We start from the raw sequence: 12,950 nt of genomic DNA on the forward strand, positions 1-12,950 counted from the left end.
ATCAGCATTTAAAAACAGCAGCAGAAAAGTGCTACGTTAGATATTAAACTGCATCCTATCACAACAATTATATTTGTGTAGTGTGATGCATTACAATGTGTTTTGTTAGCTATGATTTTCAGTTCCTCTCAGTCAGCCTAGAAAAGGGAAGAAAGTATTTATCTGTTGGAATATCTGAAGAAAAAAAACTGTTTATGTTCGGACGTATTGTCACCTTTAAAAAAAATAAACATGCTGTAATAAAAGTATATAAGGTATAGGGTTGACAGGTGTTTACACAACGCACATTGAGTCAGGTGTGTTCACACTGAAGGAAGTAGAGAGATGACAGAGCAGCTTCTAGCAGGAGTGTCCCATTTCTCAGTGGGATATTTAAACGTCCACCTGGAGTAAGTTTGAAGGCCATCGCTAAGAAATGGGATTCCCCCTGAACAAGTGGACTTTCTTTAGTAATAAGGTGACTCCTGAGAGCAATGTGTGGCACTGGATTTGATTTAAGGGTAAGAAAGTACAGGAAGATACATAAGGACATGCAACACTTTTTAGATCTTTAATTGCAAAAAAAATGTTAATAAAAACCATGTTATTTCCATTGGACTTCACAACTATGTGTTACTTTCTTGTTGGTCGATCACATAAAATCCAATTTACATAAGCTGATTTGCAGTTGTGTTACAGAATGTAAAAGAGTTTTGCAAGGCACTGATCACTCTTTATAGCACCTTTAACATTGTTTTTCTAAAAGCTATCACTGCAAATATGCAGACTAAAACGGCACCAGGGCACAGAGTATCAACAGAAAGTAAATTTATTATAGTACATTTGTCTTTAGTTTGATTCTGCATCAGCTTAATTCTCCAGCGTGCTCTTTTCCTGCTCAATCTGGGGCCACTCATCCTCAGAGGCTTCAGATTCCTGACCAGGACACGAGAAGAATAGTTGAAATAAATATTGATGGCTGAACTTTGAACTGAATGATAAACACCATAATTTGCTCTCACCTGATAGAGTTCGTCGCTTGGTGCTCTCGGCACATCGTCGTCCTCGCTGTACACTGTGAAGTCCTACAGGGGAAGATTGGCGTGATGCGTTTAGGGTGTGATCTAACGAAGTGGAGACTGTCAGCAGTTCTGACTTACCATCTCGTCTTCAGGGACAACAAGCTCTCGGTCCATTTCAAAACTCGGTCTGAGAAGTGGAAAAAAACATTCTTTTGCAACAGCCAAAGTAAATTTGAACAGATTTAGACAGCAGCGCATCTTGTTATCTTTTTGAAGGTATGTTATTGTTGTCTATTTAGGTCTCCAGCACCTGTGAGTCGGGTTTATGCAGCAAAAACAAATTTGTATTGTGATGTAGACGTGCAAGGAGGAAAACGGCTGGAAATCATTAGTACCTGCAGATTGTGGTAGTTGATGGTTTGGGCCTGCGGTAGTTACTCCACAGATAAGTGGTTATAGATAATAGAAGGATGCATTTTATTGTAAAACATCTTAAGATAATCTTTATCTGAAGATTGTACTATTTCAAATGGCAGAAGAGAGGGTTACATGGGGACAAACGACTCATTGTGGTGATTACTGAAAAGGAAAATCCTAAAAAAGAAGTAATATTTGAAATAGTACCAATTTATCAACTTTGAAAATAATTGCATTATGGTAATATAACACATAAGTAAATAATTAAAAACTATAGAACAGGAGAAGAAAAAGGAGAAGGGAGGAAAAATACATGACTGAATAAAAATAAATAAATGAGAAAGGCAACACAGAAGTAACTAAGTAGTCAGATACAATTTAAATAACTCCAAAAAATAAATAGGAAAGTTGAGAGTAGAGCAAATTTTAATCAGAAATGAAAATATCAATTTATGCGACATTTCATGGCTCTAGGATCATTTAAACCAATTGAAAATTTAGTTTGACTTATCGGCATCTTTATTATTTCTTTAAACCATTTATACATTTCTGTATTTATTCTAATAGTGATCCTAACTCTCCATCACTTTATTCTGACAATTAATATCAGTCAAAAAATTTCTTTAAACTCACTTGGGAGATTTTCAATGAATATTGTGGGAGCTGAAATCAATCGATGTGAAGACAGTAAGAGAGGTATCTGCTGTTTAGTAACGGAAACCTCCCTTAAAAATCCCGACCTATTCTTTTAAAAGCAGCTGAGGTGTTAAAGGACAACAAGAATAGAGCCATTTCATTATTGTTTTGTTTGCACCGTGTTTCTCCTCCCCCCAAAAAAAGGGAAAACATTTGAGATTATGCAAGATGAAGTCGTTTTTTTCGATAAACATTGACACTTAAAAGAAGAAGCCACTCACTCTCTCTTCTGTTGACGCCGCTTCCACCCTGAAAGAAGAGCAGAACAACTTTACCTCCCCGTCACACCCGAGGGAGACAAACACGCACTGTGGATGTAATATTGATTGAACCTACTGTACACGACTCCTGACAGACAACAAAACGACACCAGGAGGATCAGGAAAGTGAAACAGCCGAAGACGACAGCCACCACCGCCGTGGGAAGACGGTTTAGCGCTGAGGAAAAAAAATCTAGATTCAGTTCTTTTATCTGTCACAAGGAACGACTATTTAATAGGGCTGAACGATTTTGGAAAATAATCTAATTGCAATTTTTTATCTTAATATTGCGATTTAATTCGATTTAAATAATCCAGTTTAATTTATCATGTCTTTTTAAACATATACAAAACAACAAATCAATTTGTTTCCATGCCGTGCGGATTAGTTGCTAAAACATCTAAACATCTAAACTTGGAGCAGAAATGATCGCGTTCTGCCTACGAAACAAGAACTTTTAATGTTTCTATTAATCAGAATATTATTCAAGAGAACAACTTTTAATTGATTGGGACATCGATCCTTGTTGGACATAAAGTGCAACCAACAAGCAAGTCAATGTATTAAACTGATTAACCTGTACTTAATGCTATGTATGATTATATAAACTCTAAAACAAGTAAAGTTAGATTATCTCACTGCTGCAACCGTCTTCTCTTCCATGTGGAGGCAAACCCACTTTAAACATTTTACCGACACCTAAATGACGCATCTGATTTCCTAATTGTTACATAGCCAAAAATTGCTGACTCTGCGATTTGGAAATTGTGTTTTTTTAAAATTGCGATTTTATTGAAAATGCGATTAATTGTTCAGCCCTACTATTTAAGCAACGCCCAGCTTCTACCTTCTTTATCCACATAGAGGCTTTTGCTGCTTATGGCTGTGCTGTTGTCGAAGCTGTCCCACACTTCGCAGTGGTACTCCCCTGAGCTGCTGCTTCCCACTGACAGCAGCAGCGTGGATAGCTTTGGAGGCTGATGGTCCACGCGATAGAAGCTTCCTTGGCCGTGGAGAGGCGTCTGGTTCAGGTACCACTGGAAGCGTGGGTGAGTTCCCTTTGCTGGCGAGCAGTGGAGCCTCAGGAAAATGACGGCGTAGTTCTTCGCCATGTCGTAGTCAGAGACGACCGTCACCGGACCAGCAACTGAGGCTAGGGGAGGAGGTTAGAAGAGATATCAAGTTATAATGGTCGACTTATGTTGACTTCTGTCATGTTCTGGGTTTTGTTTTGTTTATTTGATTAGTCAGTTTACTTCCCTGTCTTAGATTTTATTTCTGTCTTGTTTGGTTTCTATTTTAGCTTGCTTATTGTTTTTAGTTTTCCCTGGCATATTATTAGTTTTAGTCTTAGTCGTAGTTCTGGTTTCCATTATGTGATTGTGTTCTGTTCAGTCCAGCTTAGCTTCTGTTTCCTGCCACTTGTCCTGTCAGCCCTTCAGCCACTTCCTTGATCACTTCCACCTGTTCTGCTTAATTAGTTTTCACTCTGCTCACCTGTGCCCTGGCCTATTTAAGCCTGCCTCTGCCAACACTTCTCTGCCAGAACGTCTTTTCTCATTCACCTGTCCGGTAAGAGTTTCCCAGCATTCTGGTTATCTGCCTGTCTCCTTATCCCATTGCCTATTTTTTTTTAGTTTTTGCCTTCCTTGGATGTCTGCTCTGTACCTGGCTGTGGATTGTTTTCTGTATACCTGCCTGATCCCCCTCCCTTGTCATCACTACAATAAATCCTGTTAAGCATGAAACTCAAGTGTCTGGCTGAATACCGGGTTCATCTTCTGATCACAAATCATTACAACTTTGTGCTGCTTTGCTGGCTTTTATTGTCCCAGCTTGAGCCAAACTGCCTTCATAGTCCTGGACTGCTGTTGACCGCTTTAATAGGCTTAAGCCATGTCCCCACCGACCTGCAGTCCATAACAGGACATGAGTGGGTATAGAAAACAGTTTCATGGAAGGACGCCTCTTTTAGTGATGAGATAATTGGCACACTTAGGTTCCTGTGAGGAAAAAAATGTAGTTAAAGTAAGGTTCTTCCATCTTCATCAAATAGCTGAATGAAATGCTTCACAGCGAAGGACACAATAAAGTACTACCATAAAGTCCTATTGTTTAGAGCGTTACTGCAGCACAGCTAGCCTATGAGCAGGAAGTTAGAAAAGTATTAATAAAGCAGGAATCTGGATTTTTCAGGATTTTTTTTTTTTTTTTGGTATATAGCAGCTATTTTTTTTGACACATAGGTCTAGAGCAGGGCTCTCCAAACTTCACATCACATCAAATAAAAAAATAGAATAAAACACTAAGAACGTTAAAAATTGTTTTCTGAATTTTATTTATTTATTGATTTTTTTGGCAAAAAATATTAGCATGCAATATTTGTTAGTCAGAGTTTCTGCAGGGAGTGGACATATAAATCGTTTTAGATTCAAAATTTAAAAAGGGGTTTTGCACTTTTGCCTCACTGAAAGACGGTCGTCCACTTTGCAAAGTCTTTCAGGCTCGAAAAACTTAAAAAAATAAATGTGTCTGTTCTCTGCAATAAGAACAGGATTGCTGTATTTAGCCATATTTATTAAACGAGTTAAAAGCAGATTTTAGTGCACCAAAGTCTGCCTTAGAGTAGAAGTCATCAGATGTGGTTCTATTTACAATTAATGAGAATGTAAAAAGTGTGATGAATAATTTGTGTTGTACCCAGCATCCTCAAATGGAAGAAGATTTGAACTTGTCTGTAATAATTTTGCCCCGATTAAAATAAAATGTCTCCAACTGCATGTGCTGGTAGGCCAAATCAGTCTTAAGTTGTATTTGGGGGGGGGGGGGGGGGCACACAAAATTAGTCTACGGGCTGCAAATGGCCCCCCGGGCTGCACATTGAACACCCCTGGTCTGGAGAGTAATAAAAACGTGCCAGAGTGTCGGTGAACGGCTCTACCTACCAATTTCAAAGGGTATGGTGTGGCTGGATCGAGTCTGGTCCCCGCTGTTAGCCTGACACCGCAGCTCTCCGGATTGCTGTTCCAGGACCACTGGAACCTTGAATGCGGCGCGCCTCTCTGGAAAGCTCTCGTTGCTGATCAGCTCGTTGTCCTTGTAGAGAGAAAAGGTTACGGGCAGATCTCCTCCCGCAGTCTGACAAGTGACGATGGCTGCATAACGGTGATCATCCTCCTTCACCACGGTGAACGAGACGTACATCAAGTCTGGCGGAAAGGTGGACGATGCTTGTTCTGCCGAGAGGAAACGCATCATCTTACTACAGTATCCCCCCCCCCCCCCCCCCTCCTCTCTGAGCGTCTCTGCGTTTTGTCACATTACAAACTTTAAATGTATTTGATTGGAATTGGAATGGACCCACACAAAGTGGTGCACGACAGCCAAGTCAACACTACGTTGCCGGCTTTGGACATGTAGAAACTGAAATGTCATCCCATTCTTCTTTGCAAAATCCCTCCATCTCGGTCACATTGGACAGAGAGCCTCTGTTGTCATCAGCTTTCAAGTATGCTGCAGAATTTAACTGGGTTTAAGTCTGGACTTTGACTGGTCCGTTCTAACACATGAATAAAACTTCGGCTCTAAATTGCGCCGTTGTAGCTCTGTTTGATTTTTGAGGGTAGTTGTTTTGTTATTCTAAAAGGTTTTCCTCCACAACTGACCTGTATTAAACGTTCATTCATTTTCTCATAAGCTCCTGTCTCCTGTCCCACATCATCATGACGCTGCTGCTGCCACCACCAAGTTTCACTGTGAGGACGGCTTGTTCGGGGTGATTAGCAGCATTAGTTTTCAGTTTTTCACGTGCAGGCTAAAAAGGTCAGTTTTAGTCTGATCACACCGTAGCACCGTCTCCCACATAATTAATGAGGCAAGCTGCAAAATGGGCTTGTTATGGCTTAGTTCCATAAATGACTTTATTGTTTCCATTTGTCCATAAAGGTCACTTGTATGGAGCTCAAGGCTAATAGTTCTACTTTTTCTACCTGAGCTGTGGATCTCTGCAGCTCACCCAGAGTAACTTTTGATTTCTGCTCTTGCCTGTCCTTTCTTTTTAGGTGTACTCCCATGGCTTTATAGATTTGCTTCAAATCTACGCCATTCTCTTTCCATTTGCAGATGATGGACCGAGCCGAGCTCTGTTAGACGTTCAGCGCCTAGGATATTGTTTTATAAGCTAGCACGGCTCTGTTGCGCTCGATGGGCTGCACGATTCTGTTTGGACCCTTATGATCTCTAGCAAGGTTCTAAGGCTTCACAGAACTTCACAGAACACTGAAATTAAATTACACAGAGGTGGACTTTGCTTTTCAAAGGGCTTCTTCAGGAAACTGGTCGGACCGAACAGATTTAGGGAGAGCAGAGTGCCCCACTTTGGTCTACCACAAATGTTTCCAGTAAAGTACACCAATGTCTCTGGTTGCAACGTGACAAAACGTGAAAAGCTCCTGGGGTTTGGATGCGTTTGCATGTCAGACACTTGCTACTGATGACTTCCAACCTTTCACTGTGATAACAACTTCCGAGCTGTTGGAGGAGAAGACCAGCGTGGCATTGTAGGCGTTTTCAGCAACACACGTGTAGGAGCCGCTGTTTTCAAAGGACACTCTGGGGGAGACACAGAAAATGATACCTCTCTGGGACAGTGTTGGACTGGAGGCTTAGTTCTAGCAGTCATGCAAACATTTGCACACATTACCAATAAAACTAGGATTTAAAAAAAACAGTTAAAACCGTAAAATTTGTCATGAAGTCTTCCATTGTTTCTTTAAAAAAAGTTTTTTTAAAACCCTTTTTTTAGTGTGTTTTAGACAGGAAACACCCCAAAAACAATCATCACCCCAACAGTTTGCATAGATGACATTATCTCTTCATATAATGATGACGGAGAAAGCTACAGCACTGGACATGTTCACTTTCAACTCAGTAAATCAGGTGAAATTCAGTAAAGTGACCCAGAGTAAAAACATCGGAAGGATTTCACAAAGAACATTAATTCCCGCTAATTTCTTTCAGATATTTAGCACTATTTTCCATCATTCTATCATTAGTTCTGCTCCTTATTATCAAATACAATTTCGCAAAATATAGGCAGGAGCAAACACAGCCATGAAGTCCAGCTACTCCGAGCAGTTTGCGCCTATTCCTGCATCAGGTTGCAGTTCTCCTCTCTTTAGCCACAAACGCAGCACATGCAAAATTGATCAGAGACAAACTCTTGCTCACAAAGACCTCTGGGTTCTTACTTGATGAGGTTCTCTTCTAAACTTTAAAAGCGGCATCTGACTAAAACTGGAAGCAACTCTGTTCAGAGCGAGGATTTTAAATGAAGTAACCTGGGTGCGTTTTTACATACTGCTACAGGTTATTAAAATCTATTGACCAATTCATTCTTTTAAATGTCTCCTCCAAACATATTTGAAGGATGCACATTTTTTTTGCGCATCTTCAATTATTCAAAAAAGGGACTTGGGGAAACTACTTTTAAGAGAAAAAAAAAGTCTTTTGTTTCTCTCACATGGTGCTGGCTATGCCATCCCTTGCTACCCACACACAAACAGATTTGGATTTAAAGAATCTAAAGCATTTTGCATTGGAATGTTATAATTATAATTATTCATAAATGTGGTCCGGCTCTTTACTAAATGCATATCTTAATATCTAATTTCAATGCAGGCAAGCTGGTGAGAGACCAGATTGGTTCAGTCGAGCTCACTGAGCAGATCTTTCTTTGGGTTAACTCTGAGAATTAGACGTAGGCACAAAACGTGGGTTTGCACACATTTACTGTTGCATGCGCAAAAATATTCATGAATTTGTCCCTTATAGTCCAAACCGTTTTCTTTTTTACTTTCTGAGAACTAAAACAGGAATTTAAAAAAGGCTGAAAAACTGAAAAATTGTCAATAATAAAACAGGATATAAATTTTCACAGAAAATCAGAGAGGAGCAAATGGATACTAAAAGCCTGGAAGATATTGCAGCCATGAATGTAGCTGCGCAACATTTTGTGCCACACCTTCTTGCACTGACCTGGGGATTTTCAACCAGTTGTCTACAACCTCTTGGAAAGAAGACGAAGCGATGAGGCTCCCATCGAGAAACCACTTGTAGGATAAATGATTTCCAACTTCAGCTTTACATTGTAGCTCTAGATTGTTTCCCGCAAAGAGCTCGTTTGGACCCGTGTTAATAATCCTAGCGCCTTGCACTGGTTCTGCAAAACAAAGGAAGAACAAAACGCATCTCAATAAACAGCTGTCAGGAAAAATATCATTCAAAGATTTTTCCCAACTTTATAGACCTGCTGGCGAGGCCTCGTTAGATCTTAGATTCACATGTAGATTCACCTGGAACTGTCCCCAGCTCTACTCTCCTACCGCCCCAGGCAAACAGACATCACACCTTCCTCTGACCCACAGCTTTCCTGTCAAACCATAGATGTTCCGTCTTCCACCTCAGGCGTGGATTGTTCTGCTTCCACAACTTTGCCTTCCCTTTGCCTCCTCCTCCCACTTTTCTGTATCACTTTTCTGTATCTGAAGAGGCAGCTGAAGAGACTGAACCAGAACAAGGCTGCAGGTCCAGATGGCGTCAGCCCCAGAGCCCTGAAGACCTGTGCAGAGCTGCTCTGTGGGATTCTGCAGCACCTCTTCAATCTAAGCTTGACCCAAAAGAAGATCCAACTGTTCCGGTACCGGTACCAAAGAAAACTCTCCCATCAGTCATCAACGACGACTACAGACCCGTTGCCCTGACATCCCTCATCATGAAGGTCCTGGTGAGACTCCTGTTGATCCACCAGTGTAAGCAAACCAGCACTTATCGCCGTGGAGTTGGAGTTGAAGATGTCGTCATACACCTGCTATAACAAACCCCCTGTCACCTGGACAAAGCAGGCAGCACTGTGAGGATCATGGTCTTTGATTTCTGCAGTGCATTTAACACAATTAAGCCTGGTTTGCTTTGTCAGAAACTCCAGAAGACAATCGCCTGGATCAGAGACTACCTGACAAACAGACAATGGTTTTTGAGACTGTAGAACAGTATGTCTAACCAGGTGGTCAGCACCACAGGGGACTTTATTCTCACTGTTCCTTTTTACTCTGTGCACTTCAGACTTTCAGCACAAGTCCGACGTTTGTCATCCACAGAGATACTCAGACGGCTCTGCAGTGTCGGGTGCATCAGAGATGGACAAGAAGCTGAGTACAGGGAGCTGGTGGATCTCTTAGTGGCATGGTGTGGGAACAATCATCTCATCTTGAATGTAGACCAAACAAAGGAGATGATTGTAGATTTCAGGAAACACAGGGTTAGCACAAACCCCATTTCCATCAGGGGAGAGGAAGTGGAGGTGGTTGAAGAATGTAAATACCACGGTGTTCATCTGGACAACAGACTAGACAGTGAAGCCGTCTATAAGAAGGGACAGAGCAGGCTGTACTTCTTGAGGAAGCTAAGCTCCTTGAAGGGTTTCAGCAATATGTTGCAGATCTTCTATAAGTTTGTTGTTGAGAGCGTCATCTCTTCTGCCGTCATCTCTTCTGGGGCTGCAGCATCAGTGCCAGGGACCTAAAAAGGCGCAACAACCTGATAAAGAAGGCTGGTTCTGTTCTGGGGACGACTGTGGAACCCCTGGAGATGATTCTTTATAAAACCATGGAAATTATGGACAACCTTGACCATCCTCTTCATGAGACTGTCTTGGGAAAACAGAGTGTCTTCAGTCAGAGGCTTCTTCAAATTCACTGCAAATACAGACCGCTACAAGAGATCTTTGCTGCCAACACTCATAACTATCTACAACAACTCTATCATGCAATCATGGATCAATAGGAATTACAGCAACATTTATTTTCCCTTTGGGATCAGTAAAGTATATTTGAATTGAATTTGAATACTTAAAGTAAAATGCCTTTTTGATGTGCAAAACAATGTAAAATTCCTCATAACCAGCCTAGACTTACCAACAACCCTAATGAAGTGTGCTGCACTGACAGTAGCATTTATCTCGGTGTTGTTTTGTACGCTGGCCACACACTCAAGGTAACCCTCATCCTCGGCTTTGATCTGCCTGGGAATGGAGGCGAAGCTTTCCCCAGCTGAGAGGGTGTATTCTCCCAGTATCACTTCACGGTCACCCTGCCTGGAGACAGGAATTAAAACATCTCTCTTATTGCTTTCTTTTACCAATTGCATTTAACTCAAACTGACTGCCTTTACTTGAATATTTGTAGATGGATTCTTTCATCGTCTACTGGATAGGAAATTCCACATACTAAGTCAACAATATCCATCACCAAAGCCTCTGAGGGAACACTGAATTCTGGCCAATCCAGTTGGAACTGACCTGTTGATTAAAAATCCATCAACTCAAAGGACCGTCTGCTATTATTACACACAAACAATGATAAAAATGTACTTACTGCTCTGCTTTGTGCAGCAGCACAACCCTAGGGGAATCAAGAAGAAATCAAATTAGATATTAATTTATATATCAACAACCTTGATGCATGGCTGCATTTCTGTTGGTTTGCTTACCCAGGATGACCAAAAGTATGGAAGCAAGCATGTTGAAGTCTTTCGCCCGACAAGCAAGGCTACAAACTGTGCAAAACCGGACCGATTAAGTGACGGTTTTAACTGGGCGGCTGAAACTGCGAGTTTGATGACACTACAGAAAGTTAGAGAAATGTGCTTGGGACAGATAGCGCTTTATGGCCAACGCCTCCAAAACTTCAACGTTGTTCCTGTCAGTGTTGTATAAAGTACTGAAATCTCAGAGTCAAGTAAATGTATAAGTACCTCTCCAAAATATGACTTTGGTAAAAGTCCAAGTCACTGACTGAAATGTTACTTGAGTTAAAGTCTTAAAATATCTGAAACGTCTTGTACTTAAGTAGGAAAATTACTGTAAAAAAAGATGTACTCAAGTAATGTAATGAAAACTATAAGTAAAATGTAAAACAAAGCAAATGCAGTTTGAATGACATTTTTTACATTTTGGTAAACTTTGAAGATCAAATTCAATTAAAATAATATATACAACCAAGTGCAGGAGAAATTTAGACCAAGTTTAGACAGAAAATACAACCTTTTTGTAAGCTTTCAGTTTTTCTTCTTCAAGTAAGGTCAGTGCTATACAAATTGTGTGCATCTCTCTCTCTCTATTTTTTTTTTTGTTTGTAACGAGTAACTAAACCAAACATTGAAAATGTATCGGAGTAAAAGTATGCAATTAAGTTCGAAAATTTAGTGAAGTAAAAGTGAAAGTTATCAAAAGAATTTATACTCGGGGAAAGTATAAAGTACTCCAAAATATACTTAAGTACAGTAGTGAAGTATTTATACTTTGTTACTACACAACACTGGTTCCTGTCATGTCAGCAGCATGGAAAATACAAGTGTCCTGATGCAGTGTAATGAGAAAATGAAACTAAACAAATTAGACTCACAGTGAAGCAAAAAAACATGATTTTCTTTCATTCATTTAATAAACAAAATCCATGTTTACATTTTTTAAATGTGTTTATTAGCAAATGACAATGTACAGTAGTTGTTCAAAACAATTTATCACTCTCTACACAGGGATAGAATACGCTTAGAATATTTTCTAACACAAGTCTGGAAATAAAAATACTTTTCCATACTTTTGATTTATATTTCCATATCTGGAAAAAAGCATTGCCTCGTAAAAGTATTCAACCCCATGGCTTTTTACGTATTTTGTTATATTCAAGCCTATAATTTAAATATTTTTATAATTCTTATTTTATGTGATTGATCTGCATTAAATAGTGCAAGTCAGTGAAGTGAAAAGAGAAAATACATATTTAAAAAAAGAACAGGAAACAAAAAAGAAAACTGGCACAGGCATATGGATCCACCCCCTTTGCTATGAAGCCACTAAAAAGTTCTGGTGCAACCAATTATCTTCAAAAGCCACATAATTAATGACATGAAGCCCACCTGCGTGCAATCTAAGTGTCACACAACCTGTCAGTTTAAACACCTTTTTCTGAAAGGCCACAGATGCTGCAGCACCACCAAGCTAGAGGCATCACACCATGGACACCAGGGAGCTCTCCAAACAAGTCAGGGACAAAGTCAATGAGAAGTACAAGTCAGGGTGGGGTTCTGAAAAATGTCCAAATCTTTAATGTTACCCCCATAGCTCCAGCAGATCCATCATTTTTCATTTTCTCTGCAATGATCCATCATTGCAGAGACCGGAGGATCTGTTCAGAGGACCACAAGCAGCCGTACTCATGGGTGGCCAGAAAAAAAGCCTTTACTTGGTGTTAAAAATAAGAAGGCATGTTTTGAGTTTGCTAAAAGGCACGTGGGCAAGTCTCCACATGCACGGAGGAAGCTGCTCTTGCCAGATGAAATTAAAATTTCCCTTTTCACCCACCAAGGAAAATGCTACAGCTTGGAAACTGGTCCCAATCGAAGGAAAGATGGGTGGTGCTGAATATGGGGGTTTTCTTGAGGAGACCCTGGGTCCGTCTGCCTGTGATCTGACACCAGGATGGAGGTTCACCTTCCAGCAGGACACTGCTAAAGCGA

At 40.4% G+C, this 12,950-nt stretch overlaps 1 protein-coding gene across 1 annotated transcript; it reads right to left on the reverse strand.

Moving 5' to 3' along the window:
- Positions 1-790: 790 nt before the first annotated feature.
- On the reverse strand, positions 791-11,125 carry si:dkey-93h22.7 (titin). Its single transcript, XM_012849962.3, has 13 exons — positions 10,923-11,125; positions 10,808-10,834; positions 10,605-10,731; positions 10,349-10,527; positions 8,412-8,595; positions 6,880-6,986; positions 5,321-5,611; positions 3,223-3,528; positions 2,451-2,552; positions 2,336-2,363; positions 1,140-1,188; positions 1,002-1,064; positions 791-915 (listed from the first exon to the last, which is right to left on the reverse strand). Exons 1-13 carry the CDS (start codon positions 10,951-10,953, stop codon positions 850-852), a joined length of 1,560 nt encoding a protein of 519 aa, XP_012705416.2. The 5' UTR covers positions 10,954-11,125; the 3' UTR covers positions 791-849.
- Between the last annotated feature and the right edge of the window lie 1,825 nt (positions 11,126-12,950).

This window comes from Fundulus heteroclitus, chromosome 5 (genome assembly GCF_011125445.2).
Source record: "Fundulus heteroclitus isolate FHET01 chromosome 5, MU-UCD_Fhet_4.1, whole genome shotgun sequence".
Classification (NCBI taxonomy): Eukaryota; Metazoa; Chordata; class Actinopteri; order Cyprinodontiformes; family Fundulidae; genus Fundulus; species Fundulus heteroclitus.